We start from the raw sequence: 24299 nt of genomic DNA on the forward strand, positions 1-24299 counted from the left end.
AGAGAGAGAGAGAGAGAGAGAGAGAGAGAGAGAGATAAAGGGCTCGGAGAGACAGGCCTGCAGTGACGTTTCGACCCTTTTAAAACCATGCCTTGGTGAGAAAAAAACAGAATAAAAAGAGTGCTCAAAGTGTATTCTCAGGGACGTATTCTGGAGAAGTTTTATTTTCCAAGGTAAGTTTTTCTTTCGGTCTCTCGACGCATTCCTCTTGCAAATTCAAATAAACCAATCGGAGCTTAATATTTTGCAATGTGGTCCTTTGACATTCTCTGTGTTATCTTCCCCTTTCAATCATCAGCAATGAAGATAGTACAAGGCACGTGCTCTTCGAAATCTCACATTCACCGATGAATATGAAATAGGTCGACGGAAGGAATGGAATGGGTGAACTGAACAAAAGGAAACCTCCCACAGAGGCCAAGATTGCAGCCATTGTATGGGAGCGTCCATTTTGAGAGTACACTGGCTGTGCAACGTGTGCTACTGCGAAAAAAAAGCTTTTAAAATCTTCACTTGGCAATGTTAAAGCACTTGCCAAGAGCTATATTTTGACTGGCGCCCGGTGTACTCTCAACAATCTACGTGAGGTCATCTTTCCGTAAGCAGAGGCTCGCCTAGCACGGAGGCTGGTCCGGCGAGGGCAATGACAGACACAGACACACACACCCAAGTCAAAACAGTTCAAACCGTTGGGGCTTGGCCAGAGCGTAAACAGTACTTCATCCTGAAAATTTGCCACTGGAATGCAAAATCTGTATCAAACAAAAGTGAGAACTTGAAAAGGGCTCACAAGGTTTTGAAATGCTCGAGACAAACTGTCATTATTTTGAACATCTCATGAGTTATAATCTCCACGGATCCCACCCTCAAAATGACCCCTTGTTATGGACATTTAACTTCTCGTCACCGTTCACGTTTCACCGGACATTTTGGAATTCAGTTGTGTACTTCTTCCACGTTAAGTTTCAGTTCTCGTTGCTCATTTGGGTAACGCAACATTACAAGTAACGAGCAATAAGCAAAATCATGTGTCCAGCAGTGTAGCTCCAATTATGGTCTGGGGAAGTAGGATGTGGGTGGCATGAATTGGGACAGGCAAGAGGAGAGGGAGTAAAAAAGAGCTCCACAGTGTGTTCTGGTGGAAGAGTGGGTGTGTTCTGGTGCTCAATTCTGCTGACTGCGCAGTCGGTTTAACTGCTCGCTCTCTCTCATCACTGCAAACGAGTCGCAATAATCATTTCGGGCAGGGCTGAGCTTTGAAAGGCTGCCTGCAAATGATCAATGGATGGGCGGGTGGTAGCAGGCCAGGGGACATGGAAAAGTGGGGGCTGTTCAAGCAAAAGCACAAGAAAAAAAAAACCGAGGAAGGCAGCCGCGCGTCGTGCCAGGGCGAGAAGCTGGGCGGCTGCCAGGCGAGTCTTGCTGGGCTGTGGCGACGTTTACAAAATCCGTTTCCCCTCGGCACGAGGTTTGATGGCGTGAAACTGCCGAGTGACCCCGCCAAATGTATGGCTGAGGTGCCATCTTGTTCGCTTGCCCACAGACCACATGCCTGGCATGAGGTTTTGGCAAAAATCACAGGATAATTTTTTTTGCATGCAAGAGCAACGATTGCAGACTCAAATATCTCGGTGTTTGTGTCTGTGGTGCTCTGCCCTAAGGGGGGGTTTCATGCTGCCAGAGCAACTCTCTGGCAAGGATTAGGCTTGGTAGTTTGCCTTTGCCTTTCCAGCAGTAGTCAGTTGGGCTGGTGGGATTGCCAAGAGGTATGCACACTTTCCTCTAAGCTGTCGAGCTTTGATTCAAATCCTGATCCAGCCATAAACTGTCATCCCGGTGTTTCACAGGCAAGGTGATTCATCCTCGGATGGACGTTAAACTGGGGGTCCTGTCTGCCAGCATTAGTTGATGGACATTAAAGACCCCATGGTGTCCTTAATGGAGAGTAGGCGAGCTATCGCCGGCACCATGGCCAAATTCCAAATTCCTGCCCTCACCCCACAGAGGGCATTACATCAGCGGCACAGCCACAACCTCAGCCAACGATGCCACCCCGCAGTAAGTCGTCAGAGTAGGAATTTGTAACGTAGGTGCCGACGATAACTTGCCTACGCTTTGCCAAAGACACCATGGGATTTTTAATGTCCACCAGCTGATGTCAGCAGACGGGATACCCTGCTCATCGTCCATCCGAGGGGTGGCACACTTTGTGGTGTGGTGGTGGGACACAATGCCCTGCCTGTGAGGGACCGATGCGACAGTTTACAGTCAAGTCGGGAATTCAACTCAGAAGAGACAGCTCAACGGTAATTTCACTACCTCTGCACCATCGTGTCAGACATACACTTAAACACTAGTTAGCGAATAAAAATACAAAAAGTATCAGACAAATCAATTTGCAAGTCTCAAAGAGGCAGATTGACTGTGTATTAACCACAATGCAATTCCTTTTATACATGCATTATTTTGTTCAAAATAAGGGCAGCATGCAGGGATAATACTGGATCGGAACTCGGTAGAGCGCATACCTGCTCGGCCAAGTATCCCACTGATAGGCCGGATCTACATCGAGACCTCAACCAAAATATAATTAGCGACAACATTTTGAGATATCGTGCTAAATACCGTTTTTTAGCCCGATCTCTCAATGGTGAAGAATCACTTTAAAAATTCTAGTAGTCGGATCTGGATCCGGATCCAGATCTTCACCAAAATCTAATCAGTTCGTCCTTGTCACACACCGAACCTGTCCACCATATCCCTCCATAACTTTTTGAGATATCCTGCTCACAGACAGAGACAGACAAACAGACAGGAGTGAAAACATAACCTCCCATCCACCTTCGGTGATGGAGGTCGTAAGTCTTCGGTGCAAAATATATCCTAAAGTTTTCCACTCCCATTATATGTTGCACAAGCAGAGGAACACAAGAAGAAAGTTTCTGCAAAGACCCTTTCCCATTCAATTTCAAATTGCATGGAGAACAAAGCAATTTTCGATCCCGGTACTGGGCAGCAGAAGAGCTCGCATGGTCCATCGAAGGCGACTTGTTGAAAGGTCATGTAAGTTGAAAGAGAACCTGATGGATGTAAGGGTGTCACCTCGTGCTCAGATCGAAAGGCCTTAGGGCTCTAGGGACGTCCTGTTTGCCTTGACAAAGCAATCAACGGGTGACATTACAGGCAGGAAATTGGAAACAAGCGGCAGCTGGAATGTCACCTTCCTCCTACGTAGCAACAACATCAAAATGCAGTCGTTATTGTCATTTTTGATGCATTAACAATGAACTTATTCAACCGAAAATGTTGAAACATAGGAACTGTCTACGACCTTATGAAAAGTGACAACACTTTGTCGGAAAGGCCTTCAATTTTATTAACAGAAACAATTTTAGGAAACCCAAAGTAATTCAACTTTTCATATTAATTGCAACAATCTAGTTCAATCATGGCCTCCGCAAGATGAATAGACTGCATGCGATTGCAAGTAAACCTTTGTGTTTGAACAGTAAACAATGGCCTGAAATCGAACAGCAATCATTTAGTGAAAAAAAAATGGAGCAGTCAAACAAAAGATGCGGTTGAGGAAAGATAAAGGCAATCGACATATTATCTACGCAAAACTGTGGAATTTCGACTACCCTCCTCCTTGAAAGCCCTCTTCGTTTTCCTGCCTATCCCTCATTTCCTTCTCAGGTTTGTTTCCATTTGCATCCCCTCTACCCCTACGAGGGTGAATATAAGGGTCAGGTGAGAAGTGGGGAGAGGTGGGGGAGAGCCACAATAGCTTGTGATCGAGTAATTGTTACCTTCATGCTGCATCATGGCCCGATCCATTTGCAACTAGAAGGGCACTCGGTAGAGCGCATACGTCTGCCACGTAATGCCTGATCGACGAGAACATATCAGGCCCAATACAATTTTTGAGATATCATGCGATGTATCGTTTTTGGCCCCGTCTCTCGATGGTGAAGAATCACTTTAAAAATTAAATAATTCTCATCCCCAGATCCAGATTTAGATCTTCACCAATCTTGGATCTTTGTCCTTGTCACACACCCAACCAATCAAATCCAATCCGACGGGAACATACTCTGTGTGGAGCGTTGGTGCTGCTTAAGCAATCTCATGGGTGATTGGGCACAATCCTGGACAAGTCACCACTCCAACACAGGCTACTCAAATGGCTCAATCATCCCAGTAAGCTGCTACTCATTTTGCCAACCTCAGAAGGATGACAGGCTGAGTCAACCCAACCTGGTAATAATTCAACGGCTGAGCAGGATTTGAACTCAGGACCCTCGGATCCTAGGCCCACCACCCGAACCATTAAGCCAACACCAGGCACACACCCAACCTGTCCACCAAATTTCATCCAGATACTTCCACAACTTTTTGAGATATCCTGCACACAGACAAACAAACAAGCAAACAGACAGACAGAGAGGGGTGAAAACATAACCTCCTTCACCTTTGGTGGTGGAGGTAATAAGAAAAACACAAAGGTAAGCCAATTACACTCATTTCCACATACGAGCATCATAGTATTCCAGTGCTTCGTGAACAATGTATGCAAGCAATAGAACGAGGCTATTGATTACACCCCGAACACACAAGGAATACACAATGATGGAACAAACTCATTGGCTGGTTTAAAAATCCCAAAACCATGTACCTTCATATTTCTGCCACAAGTACCTTGGCGGTCATTGTCAACACGAAGAGCAACTTTGAACACAGTGTCGCAGAGAGAGAACTAAAGGTAAACCATTTCATAATATTAATGATGCAAATGATACCTATGTCTTTCACTTTGCCACACAGCAACTAACAAGTTGTCCAAGAATGACCCATAAGGACGAGCAGGAGGGAAAATGAGGAAACAGCGCTCTCCAGGGGCAGACCCTATGGACTTTTTAAAGGACAATTTGGAGCCACGATGCCAACAAAACAGCTCTCTTGGCAGCATGGCTCACTGGGTGGTGGCCAGTTAAATCCTAAAATATTTCTCACACCGAGAGTTACAAATCACGTAATGGATGGCCAGCCTATGATTGTGAGGGAGGTAGATTGGAATTCAGGATTCTTCATGCTACATGTGCTCGTCCCACTCCATCATGGGTCTTTTGAGGCCCCAATGCTCGAGAGATCTAGGAGTTAAAACCGTAATACAAACAACTGTCGGGCTCAGTCTTTTTTGGTGACACGGTGACAGGGGGTGGCTGCAACCAATGTAACTGGTTGTGCCAGCTTGCCGCAAAAGGAACAGGACAGCGTGACAGGGTGGTAAACGAGGGTTATGGAGACAAAGCGAACATCATGGGATGCGTGGAATGTGGCCCAGGCCCCGACTCTCTCTGCACCCCCGCCCCCTGAGCCTGTTCTCTGAAGCTGTGCATTTAACGTATCCCGCTTTGCCATTTCGTGATGGTGGATTGTGTTTCAGGGCTAAAACAAGCTCTCGCTCTCACCATTGTCAGCACTCAGGCCGTGCCACAGCATTATCAGCCACAAACGGAGCGCCGTTAACACTCTCCGCGCCACTCGGATAGGCCCTCACCGTTTCGCAGGTTGAAGCATATGCTGCTGGCACACGCGTTTTTGCAAACTCAATGAGTTGCAAAAATCGAGCAAAAAGGCCGATGAGTGCGAGCACTCCTGTCTTTGCTCTTTGGTGCTGCAAACGCAAGTCTTGGCAAGATTTGCTCACGGTGTAATGCATGCCAAATTGGGTATGTTATATATCCGAGTGGACTGCTGGATTAGCTCAGAAAGCTGAGCTCCTGCTTGCTTGACTCTGCGGGCCAAAGTACGAGTCTGGTGGACTGTGCGGATTCCCAACTCGTTCTGGGTGGTTGGACGGCTCAGAAGCATCAATAATGAAAACGTGAACCTCAATGCCTTCGCAAGGAGATGGATTTCAAAGCATGCAAACAGACCAAATAGACAAACGGGTTGAGAGGAGAAGCAAAGAGAAAAGGTTAATGATAATCTGTAAAACTTGGTGCTCTGTGTGCTTGCTAGCAAGTTGAAGCCAAAAGGAATCAGGTTCGATTCCTGTGTTCTTCGTTTACTCTCATGTTGTGTTCACCATGAGACACGTGAGAGCTCCTTCAGAGATTAGTCTGTCGGTATATAAAAAAAAACAATATTTCGCACATATTGCAAATTCTGCAACTCGTATTCACAGCCACCAAGCGTATGTTATACAGTATATATATATATATATATATATATATATATATATATATATATATATATATATATATATATATATATATATATATATATATATATTGTTACAGTTCTAGGAACCGTATGCATTCAAGCATACAGGTGCCCCGAAGTCAGTTATGCCGTTAAGTATATGTGCAGACAGAACCCCTCCTTGTGTGTAGTGGGAAATCGAAGGCGTGCATTGCAATGTTTTTTTAGTTAGGGTAATAAATCATTATTTCCCCTCTTATCTGAACCACAGTACCTTTTTCTCGCTTTCTGAGGCGAAATCTTTGTGAGGTACCTTTTTGGCGAGTGCAGTCACGCGTGGAGGGGGCGGGTTCCCGGCATGGCCGAAATCCTGCCCAGAAGGGGCGGAACTATGTAGGCTCTGTCCAATCAGAGCGGACAGTGATGTCAATTTTGCCCAAGGCCCCGCCCCGCTGAGCGAGGTCGATGGACTACGAAGGGACCCTCTGAGATGCGCGTTCGTTGGAGTTCAGTCAAAAGGCTCAGTTCAGTTCTGCATTCGCTGGGGCGTTCATTCGAGTTTTGCTGGAGTCTTGAGTTGAGTGTACGAGGAGGATTGACAGACTGAGAGCTTTTTCACGAGTCTGTGGGTGGTGGTGCATGGCCGTTCTTCGTTGGTGGAGCGATCCGTCTGGTCGATTCCGATAACGACCGAGTAAACCCGACCTCGACCGGGTCTCTCGCTGGGTCCTGTCCGCGACCCTGATCCCCGCCCTGGGACTCCGCTCTGCTCCGCTCGGGTTCCTCCGCGGACACGAGCCCCACGCGTGTGACTGCGGGCCGAGCTGCACGACCATTGGCAGGTGCCGCACCACGGAGCACCCCTCCCTCCAACGTGCAGGTACCCAGCCGAGCCGCGACCCCAGCTCGTCTCTCTCCCTGGCTGCGAGGTTCCTTGGAATTCACCTGGGTTTTATTTTCGTCCGTGTTTGTGGCGCCGTCTGCTAAGTACAACTGCATAAGTGTTTTCGATCATTGTAAATCTCCTGTATATCCACAATAAGCTTGCTCTGTGTCCTTGCTGTAAATAAAACAATTGAAGAAATGTTCCCTGTTCGGTTCCGTCCTTTCTTTCATTGGTCCAGCATGGTTCGGATCAGAGTTTTAGCCGGGTCTTTGTTCTCGTTAATCTGCTCATCCTAGCCGGCACGGCTTTGGCAGTTCCTTTTGACTGTATCTGAACCGGAGTTGGCAGTCGGAACTCTACCGCAGTCGGTAGAGTGACCCGGTTCGAGCAAGACGTGCAGAGGGCGTGGTTCCCCGGTAGACGACACCGTGTGGTTAATTAGGCAAATTGGTTCCAGACAAAAAGACCCTAAGCTACGTGGTGGAGGTATTGGCGTCCACGGTCTGTTAAGTGACCCACCGCCTCACGGAGTTATCCGTGAGCGATGGCCTACAATTCCGGGAGTCTGGTGGGACACGACGTAACTCCCCCCACCTAGCGGTCGTTCTCGCCACCGGTCCCCGGCCCGCAACAAAATATATCTATATAATATATATATATATATATATCGAATATATCAAGCTCTTTCTAACCACTGACTGACTGATATTAAAGATCGGTGCCTTCTGGGTGATGTAGAAAGACAAAATTTTGCGTGCTGATGGACATCGAAGCCAGTACACCGGAAAAAACAAAATCACAGAATCGTCGGACAACATCCATAAATGAAAATATAAATAAATGAAAAAAATGCAGGTGAGTGACCCGAGACAATGGAGAAGCAGGGTAATTTTGCGTGCCGATGAACATCGAAGTCTATACATCAGGAAAAATCACAGAATCGTCGGAATATATCTGTAAATGAAAATATAAATAAATGAAAATGGAGAAACGAAAATAAATAAATGAAAAATCAAATGCAGACCTGAGCGACCCTAGACAATCGGGAAGCACGGTTAGGATGCTTACGCAATGTGTACGCAGACCCCGCAAGTAATCTATCTATATATTACTAAAACTCTCATCTTGTATGTATGTATGTTCCTGAAATACAGCCAAAACCGTACACGATAGCGCAAAAATTTTCGGCCCACCTTACTGACCATTCTCCTGCGGTGTGCAGTATCAAGTTTCGTTCAAATCGGGCAACGGAAAAAATAATTAAAAATCAATTCCCGATTCAGTGAAGTCCTCTTCGGGAGAATTTGATCAATGTAAACAACCTCAGCGGTATAGTTCGCTGGAGCCATCTTTTTTTTTTGTTGAAATGATTTATTTTAAAATCTCAAACATTTAGTGTAGACAAAGAACGATTTATTTTTAAGCATAAAATAAACATCGCCGTTTTGATCTAATACTTCCGTGTTCATTAATAAATATTATTGTGTTTAGAAGATTACGCACAATAATTTCTTCGACATTCTTTTCTCAATTTTTTTTCACATTGACACGCAATATCAAGTTTCGTTCAAATCGGGCAACGGAAAAAAATAATTAAAAATCAATTCTCGATTCAGTGAAGTACTCTTCGGGATTATTTGATCAATGCAAACAACCTCAGCGGTATAGTTCACTGGAGCTACCTTATTTTCTTTTTTGAAATGATTTTTTTTATCAACCGCTGTCACAACGGGAACCCAACGGGTTCACGGGTCGTCTAGTAATATATAAAACTCTTTCTAACCCCTGAGTGACTCACTCACTCGTATTAAAGTTCGGTACCTTCCGGGTGATGTGGAAAGCTAAAATTTTGCGTGTTGATGGGCATGAAAGCTGATACCCCAGGAAAAAAAAAATCATAGAACCTTCCAAAAGCATCCATAAATGAAAAATAAATAAATACATAAATAAATGAAAAACATAAATGAAAAAAAATGCAGGTGAGTGACCCGAGACAATGGGGAAGCACGGTTTATATGCTTCGACAAGCACACCCCGCTAGTTTTTTTGAGATTATCCCATCATCATTTACAATTCCCAATTCACACTTATAATTCAGGATAATTGAAGCTTTACGAGTCTACTATCACTGAGGTAGATAGAGTCAAAGTCTCATGCAATCTCTGGCACCTTTTTTAACAGCCACAATTATTCCCACCTTCTTGTAAGGTTGGTCGGGGGAAGTTTTGGCCCAAGTATTTCACGAATCGGCCGACCAGGCCTGACGTTGTACTAAGGTTAATGTAGGAATTTGATTAAAAAAAAATTGCCGGCGATAACTCGCTGACTCTTCGCAAAAGACACCATATGATCTTTAACATCCACCAACTAATGTCAGCAGACGGGACGCCAAGCTTAACGTCCATTCGAGGGACGGCAGACACATTGATGAAACAACAGGATGCCATTTTTTTAAAATCTGGGTCGGGATTCGAACCCAGGCAAGATAGCTTTGAGGCACCTTTATAAATAATAGAAATAAAAACAAGAAGTTATGCAGATCAGCAATGTATCAAGGTGAAGAGGCCAGAATGCTTGTGATGGCCCCATGGAGCAAGAAGAGTGATCAGTCATCGCTATGTGCCGTCCCAAAACACCGCCATCTGTGCCCGAAGGACTCCTTGACCCGGACGGTTGGGCCATTGGGCGAGGCCGCAAAGACTGTCCTGGCGCACCGAGCCCTCTCCGAAGAGGAGAAATAAATAAAGATAAACACTTGAGAGTACAAACTCGCCGGCATTTCCTTTGGCTTTTGCTGGGGCATGGCCATTTGGAATCGGGGGAAGCAAAAGGAAAGCCATAGGCGTGCCTTTTGCCGAATGATCCACATTAGCCATTGGAGTATGTTTGAAACTTTGGCGTCAAAACACGAGACATTCTGCGTTGAGAAAAATAACCATTTCAGGAAACTTAAAATTACGTACTAAAAACAAAATAGAACTACTTGCATAACTTACAGCAGATGTTATGTGAAAGTTTAAACATCGTTGTATATCTTGCAGCCTCATGTGATGGTGCATTTGCAGTGCGTTATTACTGAAGTGCTGATGAGCCCAAATGCATTGACCAGTGATTAACAAATCAGATTGATTAAATACAATCATTGTGAAAACGCCTCCTCCCACACATGGAAATGCCCCTCTCTGACAGTCCTCACTACTTTGCACGACAGCCATAAATTCCTTTGCATTTGGCTTGAAACATGGAACCAATATCTAAGATCCTTAAATGGAATAGCTCTCGGCCCAGCTATAAACTATCATCCTGGTGTTTCACAGGCAGAGCGATTCATCAGTGTGTGTGCCGTCCCTCGGGTGGACGTTAAGGATCTCACGGTGTTTCTCACAAAGAGTAGCCGAGCTAACGCCGGTGCCCTGGCCAAATTCCTAATTCCTGTCATAACCTATAGGGGGCACTGCATCAGCGGCACTCTCAACAACGACACAAACCAGCAGCCACGTGCTGCACACCAGATGAGATGAGAATGAACGGAATAGCTTTGGTTGGAGGTAAGCTTTCCATTGGATGAAGATGGACAATAAAAATGCTTGAACGGTCCGTTTATGTTGCATACCTCCAACCTCCAAATGCTTCGCAGGTAAAAAGCTGCACAAAGCTTACTTTCGAAAGGTGACATTTGGTAAAGTTCAACTAGAAGTGCATGGTGGGCCAGAATGCCAGCTTGTCTTGTACGGTACATGGTGGAAACAAATCCAACACGTTCACACCAACCACCAACATGAATTCTTCATTTCCCATTTGGTTTTGCTGTCACGAGCCATTTCGACCTCAAGTCACGGGTTACACCACCATTCACAATGCTCACCATCAAAAAAAAAAAAAAAATAGATCTGAAAAATAAATACAAGGCACTCCTGGACTTTACAGGAAACTTTTAATCACAGGGAGAGATCAGTGAATCCATCATTCCCATGCTCCAGTTCAAAGGTCTTCAGACTGGCTCAAAGGCTGACTGTTACTATCATGGGACTCGATTGCAGAGAGAAAACGAAACCACTGTCTGAATAACAACAGAAAGGACAGAGTGCTCCACGATGCATCCCCGCCCTCACCTGGTTGCACAGCACAAAACAGCACGAGGTTTTTAGTTCGAAGTAACCAAATTGGACCCTGAATCGGACAGCTACCACCGACCGAGTTATCGTGCAGACATGACAAATGCAACTGTGACAAATACAATTTGCTGTTCAGTAATGGCAAAGTGTCGAACAGCCTTTGTGTACCTGAAACCAATATGGCATCGAATTTAGCAAACATCACTGTACCAGTGGGATCCGTCTGGTAAAAGAGGTTAGGTGGACTTAGATTGCCCATAAAGCGATTTATGCAACGGTGGTTTTGGGTACGAGGCAGCGCTTAATTCCTAAAGTTCGTTGATAAGGGAAATGCTTGGCAGTAAGACGCAATGCTTGCGAGTCCGAGATGTATTCGGACCGAATGTACACTCCACCTTGCTTTCAGAGGCTCCAAGATATCAGGACATGTAGAACTCCTCTAAAAGATGAGAGTTTTGATGTGGCCAAGGCCAGCTTTTAAGAAATGTTTCAGTTGGCCTTCTCTGAGGATACTTTTAGCTATTTTACCTGGGCCATGCTTCATAAGCTCTACGCTCATTCAGAAAAAGGTCAAACCTACGCTTCGGTGACGCGGTTCAGGGCACCAATTCACCAGCGGGGACTTTTAGCTGTGACCTTTACATAAACCCCGTGTCACCACAGTTTGTTTTGGTGTGGAATGCGGATAAGGAAATGGGGGCTTCGCAAAGCACTGCCCCTGCACCTCACTGGCCTCGACCTCCTTCGGCCTTGCCGACTCACCCCCTTGCTGGTCATGCATCGGTGCTTTCTTTTTTTTTTGTCGAAAAAGAATGCTTCTCCCATATGCACTTGGCAGAAACGCTACGGCGAGGCATGCACATTGAGACCGGCACACCTATTGAAGAATTGCCTCCATCTTTCTGCAAAGACTGCCAAAGAGAGGTTAACTCTTTTTCCCACGTTTACTTTCTCGGCTCTCTTGCTGAGGCCCTTCGCCACATCGGTAGCCACGATCTTCTCTCTATCCCACCCACCGTGCGATGATGAGCAGTCACGGGGGTAGGATTAGCGGGACGACACACAGCCTTGAACAGAATGTGCCTCGACGTCACCTCGATGCAGCGCCTGTCGTAAGGGCGCCATCCACAATGCTGGGTCGAGGCAGCTCAGAACGCTTAAGCACGTAATTATGACCAGATGTCACCAAAGGTTCTGAAACTTGTGTGTTACAGAAACCTATGTTTTCGAAATGCTTGCATCAATCGTACTTTTTTGGATGTTTGATTTGATTTTTGCAATTCCGTTTTTGTTGCATTTTCTCAAGATAAATAGGATGTGTGAAATATTTCAGTCAAACGACAGAAGAGGGGGGCAGGATGTCGGGATTACGGAGGATGCGAGGGGTATTACAGGTGATACAAGTACATGCAGGTATTGGTGGTGACATAAAAAGACGAAAACAAAACGGTAACAGATGTGGATCAGACAAAAGAGAAGAAAAGAGAGGGTTCATCCAAAGACGCAGTCGACTAAAATTACAAGACTGAAAACTGAGTAAAGTAGAACTGCGGTCAAACACATAAGAGTAAAGAATAATTAAAAAAAAAATTAATCAAAACAAGAAAATAAAACCGTACAGTGTACATATCTTGACACTTACAACTTCAACTGGCAAACCTTTACAAACTCACCGCATCTGTGTTACCAATACAGGTTAAGAACTTAGCAGAGTCAACAAGGCATTAATGACACACATTACTATGTGTAATCCTCAGAACCTCCCAAGGATTTTCAATGAACCGGCTTTAAACCCCGTTAAAAGATGTGTTCGATCAAAGCCGAAGAAACCCTGGCCCCACACGCCATCATTTATCCACCGGGACAGCGGTCTTCAACGGAGCCGAGCTTTGTGAGAAAACAACTGCAGATGCACCACAAACGACAACAAGTCGCCATTCAAACGGTCGACCAGCCCCGGTGCCAAAAATGCAGCGTGGCGCATGGAACCAATGTTTTTCCTGTAAGGGTACACCAGCTAGTCGGCCGGCGCCTGCCTGCGGTCGCGCCTCGCCTCTGATGTGCTCACTCTGCCCCGAGGTGCTTCTGGCATGCGGGCGTGTGTGGCCAAACAAGGTGCAGATGTCACCCTCCCCAAAGACTCGTGCCATGAATGTACGCTTGGGCCAAAAAGGACCGCTCGAGGTCAAAATGTGGCCTTAACAATCTCTTCGCCATCGTGTCATTCGTTCAGCAAATATCCTAGTCTCAAAATGCCGCTGCTTGCTTATTTGTTGGGTGTGCCTCTGACATTCAACATACAATCAACTTCCTCAATTTGAGCTTCACCTTACACATTTAGCTTCATTTATTCATATTTTTGGCAATGACTCCTTATGCAAGCATCTATGTTATCGACCATCCTCCTGTCTCCAACTATACCTCGCATCGTGCTGCGGATAGCTCTTTCAAGAGCCTTGACTTTGTAGACCACAGAATAAAAAAACATCTGTGCCATGTGTCCTCTAATATAGCACCCAATACACCTCTCTCTCTTTCCCTCTCCTCTCTCTCTCTCTCTCTCTCTCTCTCTCTCTCTCTCTCTCTCTCTCTCTCTCTCTCTCTCTCTCTCTCTCTCTCTCTCTCTCTCTCTCTCTCTCTCTCTCTCTCTCTCATCAACCAACACCTCTGCCACCAACACTGCCTTCTACCCAATAAGCACTTCCCTTTGGCTTTGTTCCCTCCAACCCTACAGTCCTACCATCTCGTCCCTAATGCAACACACTAGCATCCCAAACTCCAAACACATCCATATAAAACTGCATGCCCACTCCCACACCACCAATCCACTCACACCCCTCCACCCCACCCTCAATCACTCTGATCTTTGCCCTCTTGAATCACCCCATGTTTCCGCACCCACAACTTTTACTACCACATGCCCATTACCCTCCATTCCTCTACAACAGGCTGATTACTCAACTTGCATTCAGCCTCCATCCACATGTGTGCAAGTATTTAAATCTATTTATTCGAGACAATAAACATACACGAATGTACAAACACCAAAACTGTTATGTCAAATAGGAAGGGGGGGGGGAGTTGATAATAATAGGTGTTTATAATAACGGGTGTCGTAGCAAGAGCACATGGCTTTGGTTGTGTTTGTTGAGTCAACATCAGGAGCAACATTCAACATCACTAACAGCTTGTATCTGCAACGACCACACGATGAACAGACTTCAATTTGGGATTTCAAAAAGTGAACAAAGACACGCCCTGGTCTCTTAGTGCAAATCTATCTGGCGCCACAAAATGGGCCATTCCAAGTGGCTCAGCAAACGGAGACCTTCGTGTTGCTGGGAATACCGCAGTTTGATAAACAGATCATCAGATAAGTGGCGTTCCCAGCGCAGACCTTGGCTTTTGTGCAAGCGTGCTGTTTGCCAGCAAACAGCACGGTCTGTGTGCCTTTCCACTTTATCAGCCGGTGTTCGATAAAATCCATGCAGATTAGCCTGTGTCCCAAGGCCTGGCCTCATGGATTTCTCGACCGCTGCTGGCCACACGGTCTGGCCTTGACATAACACCAACAACACCAACACCATCAACAACAACAACAACGACATGATAACCTCAGGCTCGAGGGGGTTGTGAGAATCGCAATGCCGACACTGGGATGGAAAGAAAGAGGGAGAAGAACCTGGATATACATTTGGCACTTCCTGAGCATCACAATCCTTTTCTTTTTTTTTAAAATTCCATATTTTTAAACTGAGAATACATCATCTCATGTGAAATCCTCTCATTTCAAGCAAATTTCTTACGGTCGAAAGCAAAAATAAACGTGAAAGGGCGGGGGGGGGGGGGTAACGAGCAAAAGTGAAATGGAGCAGCGAAACAAAAGGATAAAATTCATGTTGCAAAAGAAAAGATGAAAATGATGACTGAATTAAAAAACTTGAAGGCCAAAATAATAAATAAGAGCAAACAAACAAAAAAACATAAAACAATGAATAATACATAACTTACAACACTTTCTCAGAGGTGATTCCAAAAGTTTTCCAACAGAAACAAGTAGAAGAAGGTGAGTCGCATCGGTAACCTGAAGCAAACTGCAAAGTTCTTCTTTCAAGGTTCCATGATGATCAATGTCCAGACTAATGGTCATAATATAACGACAGATCTGCTCGGAGCATTAGCGTGGACCACCGTCCAAAGGTCACGTGAATTTTCACAAGTTCACATGGCACACCGGCCTCGAGCAGAGCTGTTTCTGTCTTCATGGAGTTTCAAGAATGAAATAAGAAAGTTGTGCAAAATAAATCAACAAATAAATGAATAATTACATTTGACTTTAAGCCATAATGGCAACATGAATGCAAGTGTGCTGAGAAGAAAACCTTCACTGGCAATGATTGTGAAAAGAAAAGGCAAAAATAAAAGTCAAAAGACAAAATAAGTTGGAAAAACCGAGGGTGACGGCAGGAGAATTAAAAAATAAAATAAACAAGCTGGGAGGCGACGATGGTTCGAGGGCATTATTGAACAATGCCACGATCGGTACAATTGAGTCAGTGGAAGCTTTTTGAGGAAGCCCTACCGTAAAAACCTATCTCTTCCATCCAAATTGACCAAATGAAATCAGATTTTTAATATGTTGTACTTATGGACATTACGTGCAGCTTCTAGGAAATGAAATTGTGAGAAAAAAAATCGAGAAAATAAATAAATAGTTCAAGTGGGCGTGGCTCCGCCCACAAGGGGCGTGGGACGCCCCTCATACGAAAAGACACAACTAGACCATGATATCTAGCTTGTGTCCAAGTTTCATCAAGATCGCATCAAACGTCATGGAGCTATGCTCTGGAGAGAGTCACAAACAGACAAACAGACACAACGAAAATAGTGGTCACTGCTGGCGCCCACAAACCAAAAACCAGAAAGAAGAGTGCATAAAGGCCAGAAGAGATTGAATGTGTTTCACATCCCATGCATATGATTAGCATAATAAAGACAGATTAACCAATCATATGGAAGGAGGAATTCAGACATGAGAAAAACTCATCCAAAAGGGACCATCGATCCAAGGATAGATTTCAACAGGGCATTACCATGGATCACATCCCTCTCTCCCTCCCGGCTACCCTCCCAACCGCCAAAAGGGGCAGTATGCAATGGTCACGTGGATTTTCACAAAGTTCATACGAACACCCAGGATGGACAGTGGCGTTTCTGCCTTAATGGCTTCATCAGCAGGCCAAAAACGGTGAACAGGAAACTTGTGGAAATTATTTTTGTTTTCCTGATTTGGAGCCAAAAGACTCCATGAATATAAGCACATGCTGAAAACACAAACACCTTGATGGCAGATATAAAAGAAGCGTATGGGTAGAAATGAAAGCATAACCGAAAATATGGAGTAGATGTCACAAAGCTAACCTTGAACTTCAGGGAACCAGGTACTGCCCATACCACCCGTCTCAGTCGAGACAACAGTTTCCTCCTCCGTCGACTCTGCAAGAACAAATAAATAATGCAAATTTAACCAGCTAGAAGTGACAGAAAACTTGCAACCTAAATTCACCGCAAACATTCTTCCCACGTTAAGACTTGGGCAAAAACCTCCAAACTGAATGCATGGACCACCCCAAAACCCCCCACAAAAGAACATGGGAATAGTTGTGGAAGAAGAAGAAGAAGAAGAAGAAGAAGAAGAAGAAGAAGAAGAAGAAGAAGAAGAAGAAGAAGAAGAAGAAGAAGAAGAAGAAGAAGAAGAAGAAGAAGAAGAAGAAGAAGAAGAAGAAGAAGAAGAAGAAGAAGAAGAAGAAGAAGAAGAAGAAGAAGAAGAAGAAGAAGAAGAAGAAGAAGAAGAAGAAGAAAAAGAAGAAGAAGAAGAAGAAGAAGAAGAAGAAGAAGAAGAAGAAGAAGAAGAAGAAGAAGAAGAAGAAGAAGAAGAAGAAGAAGAAGAAGAAGAAGAGCTCTTCCCATATTAAAGTGAAGTTCCAATGGAGAGCAGAAGAAACATGCACTTTAAAACACTGGTGCAGCCCCACCACTTGGGCAATGTCTTCGAACCCCAAAAACTAATCACGCTCTGAAAGAACTGAAAAAAGTGCTGGACGATCCCATCAGCCGGAGGTTCGCCATTTACAGTTCCACGACAGCAGAGAGAGGGTCCTAACGAGGTAGGATGGGAGACTCTACAGTCTACACTCATAAAGGGACCTCTGAATTTGGACAATCTATCAGTTCAAAATAACAACAAGAATAAATACTCTTGTTAAATGAAAAAAAAAACACACAGAGGGGTCTTTTATGTATCTGTAAGATCGAATGCAGGACAGCTGGTTTTACGACTCCTCTGAAAGACGCATACTTCACGATGCGCCGCCTCACTGCTGGCAAAGCACCAGATGGCAACGTTAGTTGGATCAGATTCCATTGCACATTTCAAACTCATGACAGCTCGGTAAGCACGCTAGGGCCGAATTACTTTGCCACTCTGGTCAAAATGAATGATGAGGAGTTTTTTTTATTATTTAATATAAGTGGAACCAAATGACTTGTATGGGGCCATCTTTGCAATGGTGGGAGGGGGAGGAGAGGAGGGAGATTGGATTGTGAAGGGACTGCGGAAGGATCGGGGTGTGCAAGAGTCAGTGGGACGGCACGGGCCATCAAAACTCTTCCATTTTTGTATGCGGAATATGCGTGTAGCCCCTAAGTGGCCCGATTCGAAATGTACGTAGTAGTCGTGAGCGTTCATTTTGAGTAGGCTTCAATTACAAGTTTGTTCTGCTGATTGCAGTCATTCAAACACGCGATGCTGCTGATGCATTGTTGCCATGGATTTCGGATTAGGACAGGAATTAGGAATTTCACCACGGTACCTGCACACAATGATGAGCCATCATTTTTTGAAAGATCCCATGAGATCTTTAACATACCCCGAAGGATAATATAATATTTATCCGTATGGACATGGAGAAAAAAAAAAATACACAAGAGAAAGAAGAAGAAGTAGAAGAAGAGTGCCAGGTTATGCGGGACGGACCTTGGAGCTTGATGCATTGCTGTGAAAACCTTGAATATGGAGGAGGTGGTGAATCTGTGGGTCGAACAAGGGATGCAAAAAGACAGAGAGTTCAGTTACAGTTCCTGACAACACAATGAATTATCTCCCAAGAAGGGCTGTGCTGCTCACAATCGATAACTACTGCTACCTGTTGTGTGACAACATGGCCGACGCAACTGTGGACAACCAAAATAATAGGAGTGCATGAACATGAAATGGTGAACGCTCTCAGACGGCTTAACACGTGCCAGGCTGGGACGGCAAAGTGAAACAGAACAAACGGTGCTCTTGATGCGAATCAGAACTGTGGGGGTGAACCCCCATGCAGGCTTGGAAGTTCATGAGACAATAAAAGCCAAAGACTATTTTCGCAGTGCAACTACGGTTCACACGAGGGTAAGGAACGAGAGCAAAAGATGCACTGTATGACATTTGCCATAAATAACACGAGGGGTGGCCCGATTCAGAGTGTACCCGTGAGCACCGTCCCGGCTTCGGTACGAACACAAGGGGGGTGGCCCATGCATTCAGGACTTCTGCAGGCACTTTGTGCGGCCATTCGAGGTCGTTTCGAAGCAGGCCAAACGGCGTTAAAATCCATGAGGGTTGGCACCGAACACTCGCCTCCCGAGTATCAAAACCGTGTGGTTCCAATGCAACGCGCGGGAGATAAGCTTCACTCGCGTCAGACATTTATAGCGACGTCCAGTAATGTCTGACTAGATGGAAATCTTGGCCGCGGTGCTTGCCGATGCAGGAAAAATCGTTCCTAATGGCTTGGGCGCAAGCAGCATACGCCGGCAGCAAGGGGAAATTTACGCAGACTCTCGCCGAGCTTCGCGCTCACGAGCCCAGGCTTGCCGGGTCCGCTCTCGCCGCCGTTGCACAATCGACGGCAGAAGGAGCATGGCTTTGTGAAATGCCATCCGAAGCCGGTCAAGAAGAGGGCTCCGCGTGCTCCCCTTGAAGCCTGGGTCAGAGCAATTTCATCGTTTCAGTGCAAGTGACTTCGAACCAATTTCCCGCTCCAAAGTGATTCTGCGCAACACGAGGATGAAACGTCTGTTCAAACCTTGAGCGTTGTTATCATTTCACTGGGTATTTCAGCATGGCTTCATTTGCCCGCACTCCTACCCCGAAATTACATTTAATTGGGCTGCAAGCGTGACACGAGGCTCCATTGCAGTCCGCACCTTGCGTGCAGTGCATTTCACATGGGGCATGACTGCCGGCCGATGGGAATGCTGAGACTGCCGTTTTCCTAAGTTGTCTGTTCGATGCAAACATTGTTCAAGAATGAAGATTCTGAAGTACCATACTCTCTTACAGAGGGCCGGTGCTGCCAAAGCAGTTTCTTGGCAGGGGTTATGATGTGCTCGGTGGTTTGCCATTGCCTACTAAAGCAGTAGTTATGGGGCAGGAAATTGGAATTTGGCCATGGTTCCGGCGATAGCTCGCCTGCTCTTCACTAAAGACACTGTGGGGCCTTTAATGCCCACCAACGAATGCTGGCGGAAAGGACGCCTGGTTTAACATCCATTCGAGGGACGGCACACGTATTGACGAATCACCCACCCTGTGAAAGCTGGGCCAGGATTCAAACCCAAGCTAGACAGCTTTGAGGTGAGGTGTGCGTACGTCTAGGCCATCCTGCCAGCCTAGAATGATGATAAGAGCATTTTTTTTCCTCGTAAATGCAAGGGAATAAGAGGCCATTTGGACCAACATTCCTGTGCTATGTGCACATCCAAGATCTCCAGGCATCTTTTACGCAAGTTTCACGTGAACCACTTTCTTTTTGTGTTGATCGAAGGCTCATGGAGGGTTTAGTATGTAAGCGTATCCGACATGCGGAACAAGGAAAATGGGCGACATCAGTGTACCTTTACGTACATAAAAAGCCGTAAGGAGACAATGGACAAAATTTAACACAGTACAGTACATAAGATTGAAAGCCGATCAACACAGTAAAAGGATATTAAATCGAGCACATTATATCCAGGATTTGAAGAAGAAGGTATAATGAGGCAAGCGCTCAAGTGGGAGTACTACAACAAGGTAAGCTTCAAGTCAGAAGCAGTGATGTCCAAGACCGGTGTTGACAGAAAGTTGTACAGAAAAATCCATCTAACCGTAGCACACTGCTAGTTTGACATGGTGGTCCGTAGTCATGCCCTGTCTGGTCAAGATCTCTTTCACTCTTTCCCATTCACCTTACGGCATCGTTCCTGGGCACAAGTGGCTAAGGTAGTGCCCCCTAAAGATATTTCTTATTTGTAAAGAAATAGAGGTCAAGGCTCATGAAAGAGCAGAATGAGGGCTCGTACTATTGATGGATAGGCAGGGGAGAGCAAGTACAATCAGAATGGGTATAAGAGGTAGGGGGTGGAATGAGATGGCTGAGCTGCCACTTTGAAGACCCTGGTGAGTGGGCTGGACAGAACAAAAAAACAAATGCCAGGTGGTGGTCCCACAGTTGATAAAATAGAACAATAAAGGGGTGTATGGAGTAAAGCTATCTGCTTGGACTTTGGTAGGTTCAGGAATGAGAAGTCATTGAAAGTGTGTGACCTGAAGGAGCCAGTGAGGGGAGGATGTATGAACGAGATGGAGGAACACCAGATGAGAGCAGGTAGATGACTGAGAGACCACGGGGTGTGTTTTTGTATACAAGGTCAAGGTTCATGGAAGAGCTGGAACACTGAACGGATCAGGACGCAACAGAAAAAAATGGAACAGCAGAGAGAGGAGGGGGAGAGTCGGGAACACCAACAGCAGCGTTATAGGATAAAATAGAGGGATACCTGGACAAGTGGTGTGGGGAGGAAAGGGGGGTGGGGTAGAGGAGGAAGCAAGGGGTGGACAATATGGATCCAGAAGGAAACTCTCAGGAAGGAAAAACTAGAAATATGGAAGGAGGTGGGTTTGTGGGTGGGAGAGGTTAACGGGGTAGGGGTTGGGGGGGGGGGTCGGATTGGGGACGATATGAGATGGGGGACAGACAGCTGCCTAGAAGACCTGGAGGGAAGATTGAGATTGAAGAGGATGTGAAAGTTGGTTCCACAGGTGGGAAAAAAGAGGACCGAATGAGTGGTTTAGGGGAGGAATTTAGAAGTAGATTAGAACAGAAGTGAAGTGCAATCAGGACTATCTCGCATCCTGTTAGGTAGTGGTTCCTGTGGATTATCAGCAATGGTTACTGTCATCATCAGTGGCAGTTCCTATTGATAAAAAGTAGTGGTTCCTATTGATAAACAGTAGAGGCTCCTATCGATAATCAGCAGTGGTTCCTATCGATAAACAGTCCAGTTCCCATCGATAATTAATCAGTCGAGGTTCCTATCGATAATCAGTAGAGGTTCCTATCGATAAACAGTAGAGGTTCCTATCGATAATCAGTAGTGGTTCCTATCAATAAACAGTCCAGTTCCCATAGATAATCAGTCAAGGTTCATATCGATAATCAGTAGTGGTTCCTATCGATAATCAGTAGCGGTTCCTATCGATTATAATCAGTAGAGGTTCCTCTTGATAATCAGTCAAGGTTCCCTTCGATAATCAGTCGAGGTTCCTATCGATAATCAGTAGTGGTTCCTATCGATAATCAGTAGAGGTTCCTTTTGATAATCAGTAGTGGTTCATATCGATAATCAGTAAAGGTTCCTCTCGATAATCAATAGAGGTTCCTCTCGATAATCAGTAGTGGTTCCTCTCGATAATCAGTAGAGGTTCCTCTTGATAATCAGGAGAGGATCCTCTCGATAATCAGTAGAGGATCCTCTCGATAATCAGTAGAGGTTCCTCTCGATAATCAGTAGTTGTTCCTATCGATAATCAGTAGAGGTTCCTATCGATAATCAGTTGAGGTTCCTCTCGATAATCAGTAGAGGTTCCTCTCGATAATCAGTAGAGGTTCCTCTGGATAATCAGTAGAGGTTCCTATCGATAATCACTAGAGGTTCCTCTCGATAATCAGTAGTGGTTCCTATCGATAATCAGTAGTGGTTCCTATCGATAAACAATAGAGGTTCCTTTCGATAATCAGTAGAGGTTCCTCTCGATAATCAGGAGAGGATCCTCTCGATAATCAGTCGAGGTTCCTATCGATAAACAATAGAGGTTCCTTTTGATAATCACTAGAGGTTCCTCTCGATAATCAGTAGTGGTTCCTATCGATAAACAATAGAGGTTCCTTTCGATAATCAGTAGAGGTTCCTTTCGATAATCAGTAGAGGTTCCTTTCGATGAACAGTAGGGGTTCCTAATCAGTAGTGGTTCCTATTGATAATCAGTAGTGGTTCCTATTGATAAACAGTGGTGGTTCCTATCGATAATCAGTAGTAGTTCCTATTGATGAACAGTAGTGGTTCTATCTGATAATCAGTAGTGGTTGCTATTGATGAACACTAGTGGTTCCTATCAATAATCAGTAGTGCTTCCTATTGATGAACACAAGTGGTTCCTATTGATGAACAGTAGTGGTTCGTATTGATGAACACTAGTGGTTCCTATCCATAAACAGTTGTAGTTCCTATTGATAAACACGAGTGGTTCCTATTGATAAACAGTTGTGGTTCCTATTGATAAACAGTTGTGGTTCCTATTGATAAACAGAGGTGGTTCCTATTGATGAACACTAGTGGTTCCTATCAACAATCAGGAGTGGTTCCTATTGATAAACAGTAGTGGTTCCTATGGATAAACAGTAGTGGTTCCTATTGATAAACAATAGAGGTTCCTTTCGATAATCAGTAGAGGTTCCTTTCGATAATCAGTAGAGGTTCCTTTCGATGAACAGTAGGGGTTCCTAATCAGTAGTGGTTCCTATTGATAATCAGTAGTGGTTCCTCTTGATAAACAGTAGTGGTTCCTATTGATAAAGAGTCGTGGTTCCTCTCGATAATCAGTTGTGGTTCCTATTGATGTCCACTAGTGGTTCCTACCAATAATCAGTAGTGGTACCTATTGATAAACAGTAGTGGTTCCTATTGATGAACAGTAATGGTTCTTATCGATAATCAGTTGTGGTTCCTGCTTCCTTTGGATTATCAGCAACAGTAACTGTCAACATCAGTTGCGGTTCCTCTCGATAATCAGTAGTGGTTCCTATTGAGGAACAGTAGTGGTTCCTATTGATGAACAGTAGTGGTTCCTATTGATGAACACTAGAGGTTCCTCTCGATAATCAGTAGTGGTTCCCATCGATAAACAATAGAGGTTCCTTTCGATAATCAGTAGAGGTTCCTTTCGATAATCAGTAGAGGTTCCTTTCGATGAACAGTAGGGGTTCCTAATCAGTAGTGATTCCTATTGATAATCAGTAGTGGTTCCTCTTGATAAACAGTTGTGGTTCCTATTGATTAACAGTAGTGGTTCTTATCGATAAACAGTGGTGGTTCCTATCGATAATCAGTAGTAGTTCCTATTGATGAACACTAGTGGTTCCTATCAATAATCAGTAGTGCTTCCTATTGATGAACACAAGTGGTTCCTATTGATGAACAGTAGTGGTTCGTATTGATGAACACCAGTGGTTCCTATCAACAATCAGTAGTGGTTCCTATTGATAAACAGTAGTGGTTCTTATTGATAAACACGAGTGGTTCCTATCGATAAACGGTTGTGGTTCCTATTGATAAACACAAGTGGTTCCTATTGATAAAGAGTTGTGGTTCCTATTGATAAACACGAGTGGTTCCTATTGATAAACAGTTGTGGTTCCTATTGATAAACAGTAGTGGTTCCTATTGATAAACACTAGTGGTTCCTATTGATAAACAGTTGTGGTTCCTATTGATGAACACTAGTGGTTCCTATCAACAATCAGTAGTGGTTCCTATTGATAATCAGTTGTGGTTCCTATTGATAAACAGTCGTGGTTCCTATTGATGAACACTAGTGGTTCCTATTGATAAACAGTAGTGGTTCCTATGGATAAACAGTAGTGGTTCCTATGGATAAAGAGTAGTGGTTCCTCTCGATAATCAGTTGTGGTTCCTATTGATAAACACTAGTGGTTCCTATTGATAAACAG

General features: G+C 44.7%; 1 protein-coding gene across 1 annotated transcript in view; it reads right to left on the reverse strand.

Annotated features, from left to right (window-relative positions):
- The window catches only part of LOC147030595 (SMAD family member 7-like), a 49866-nt gene that overhangs the window by 19567 nt on the left and 6000 nt on the right, over nucleotides 1-24299 (reverse strand). Inside the window, exons 2-3 of the mRNA XM_085874827.1 lie at nucleotides 18245-18298; nucleotides 16630-16704 (exon numbers count right to left, since the gene is read on the reverse strand). Of these exons, the coding sequence (XP_085730953.1) occupies nucleotides 16630-16704; nucleotides 18245-18298 (129 nt within the window). The remainder of the gene's footprint in view (nucleotides 1-16629; nucleotides 16705-18244; nucleotides 18299-24299) is intronic.

The sequence above is a fragment of the Eptatretus burgeri genome, chromosome 3 (assembly GCF_056783735.1).
Source record: "Eptatretus burgeri isolate ZD-2024b chromosome 3, Ebu_testis_v1, whole genome shotgun sequence".
Lineage (NCBI taxonomy): Eukaryota > Metazoa > Chordata > Myxini > Myxiniformes > Myxinidae > Eptatretus > Eptatretus burgeri.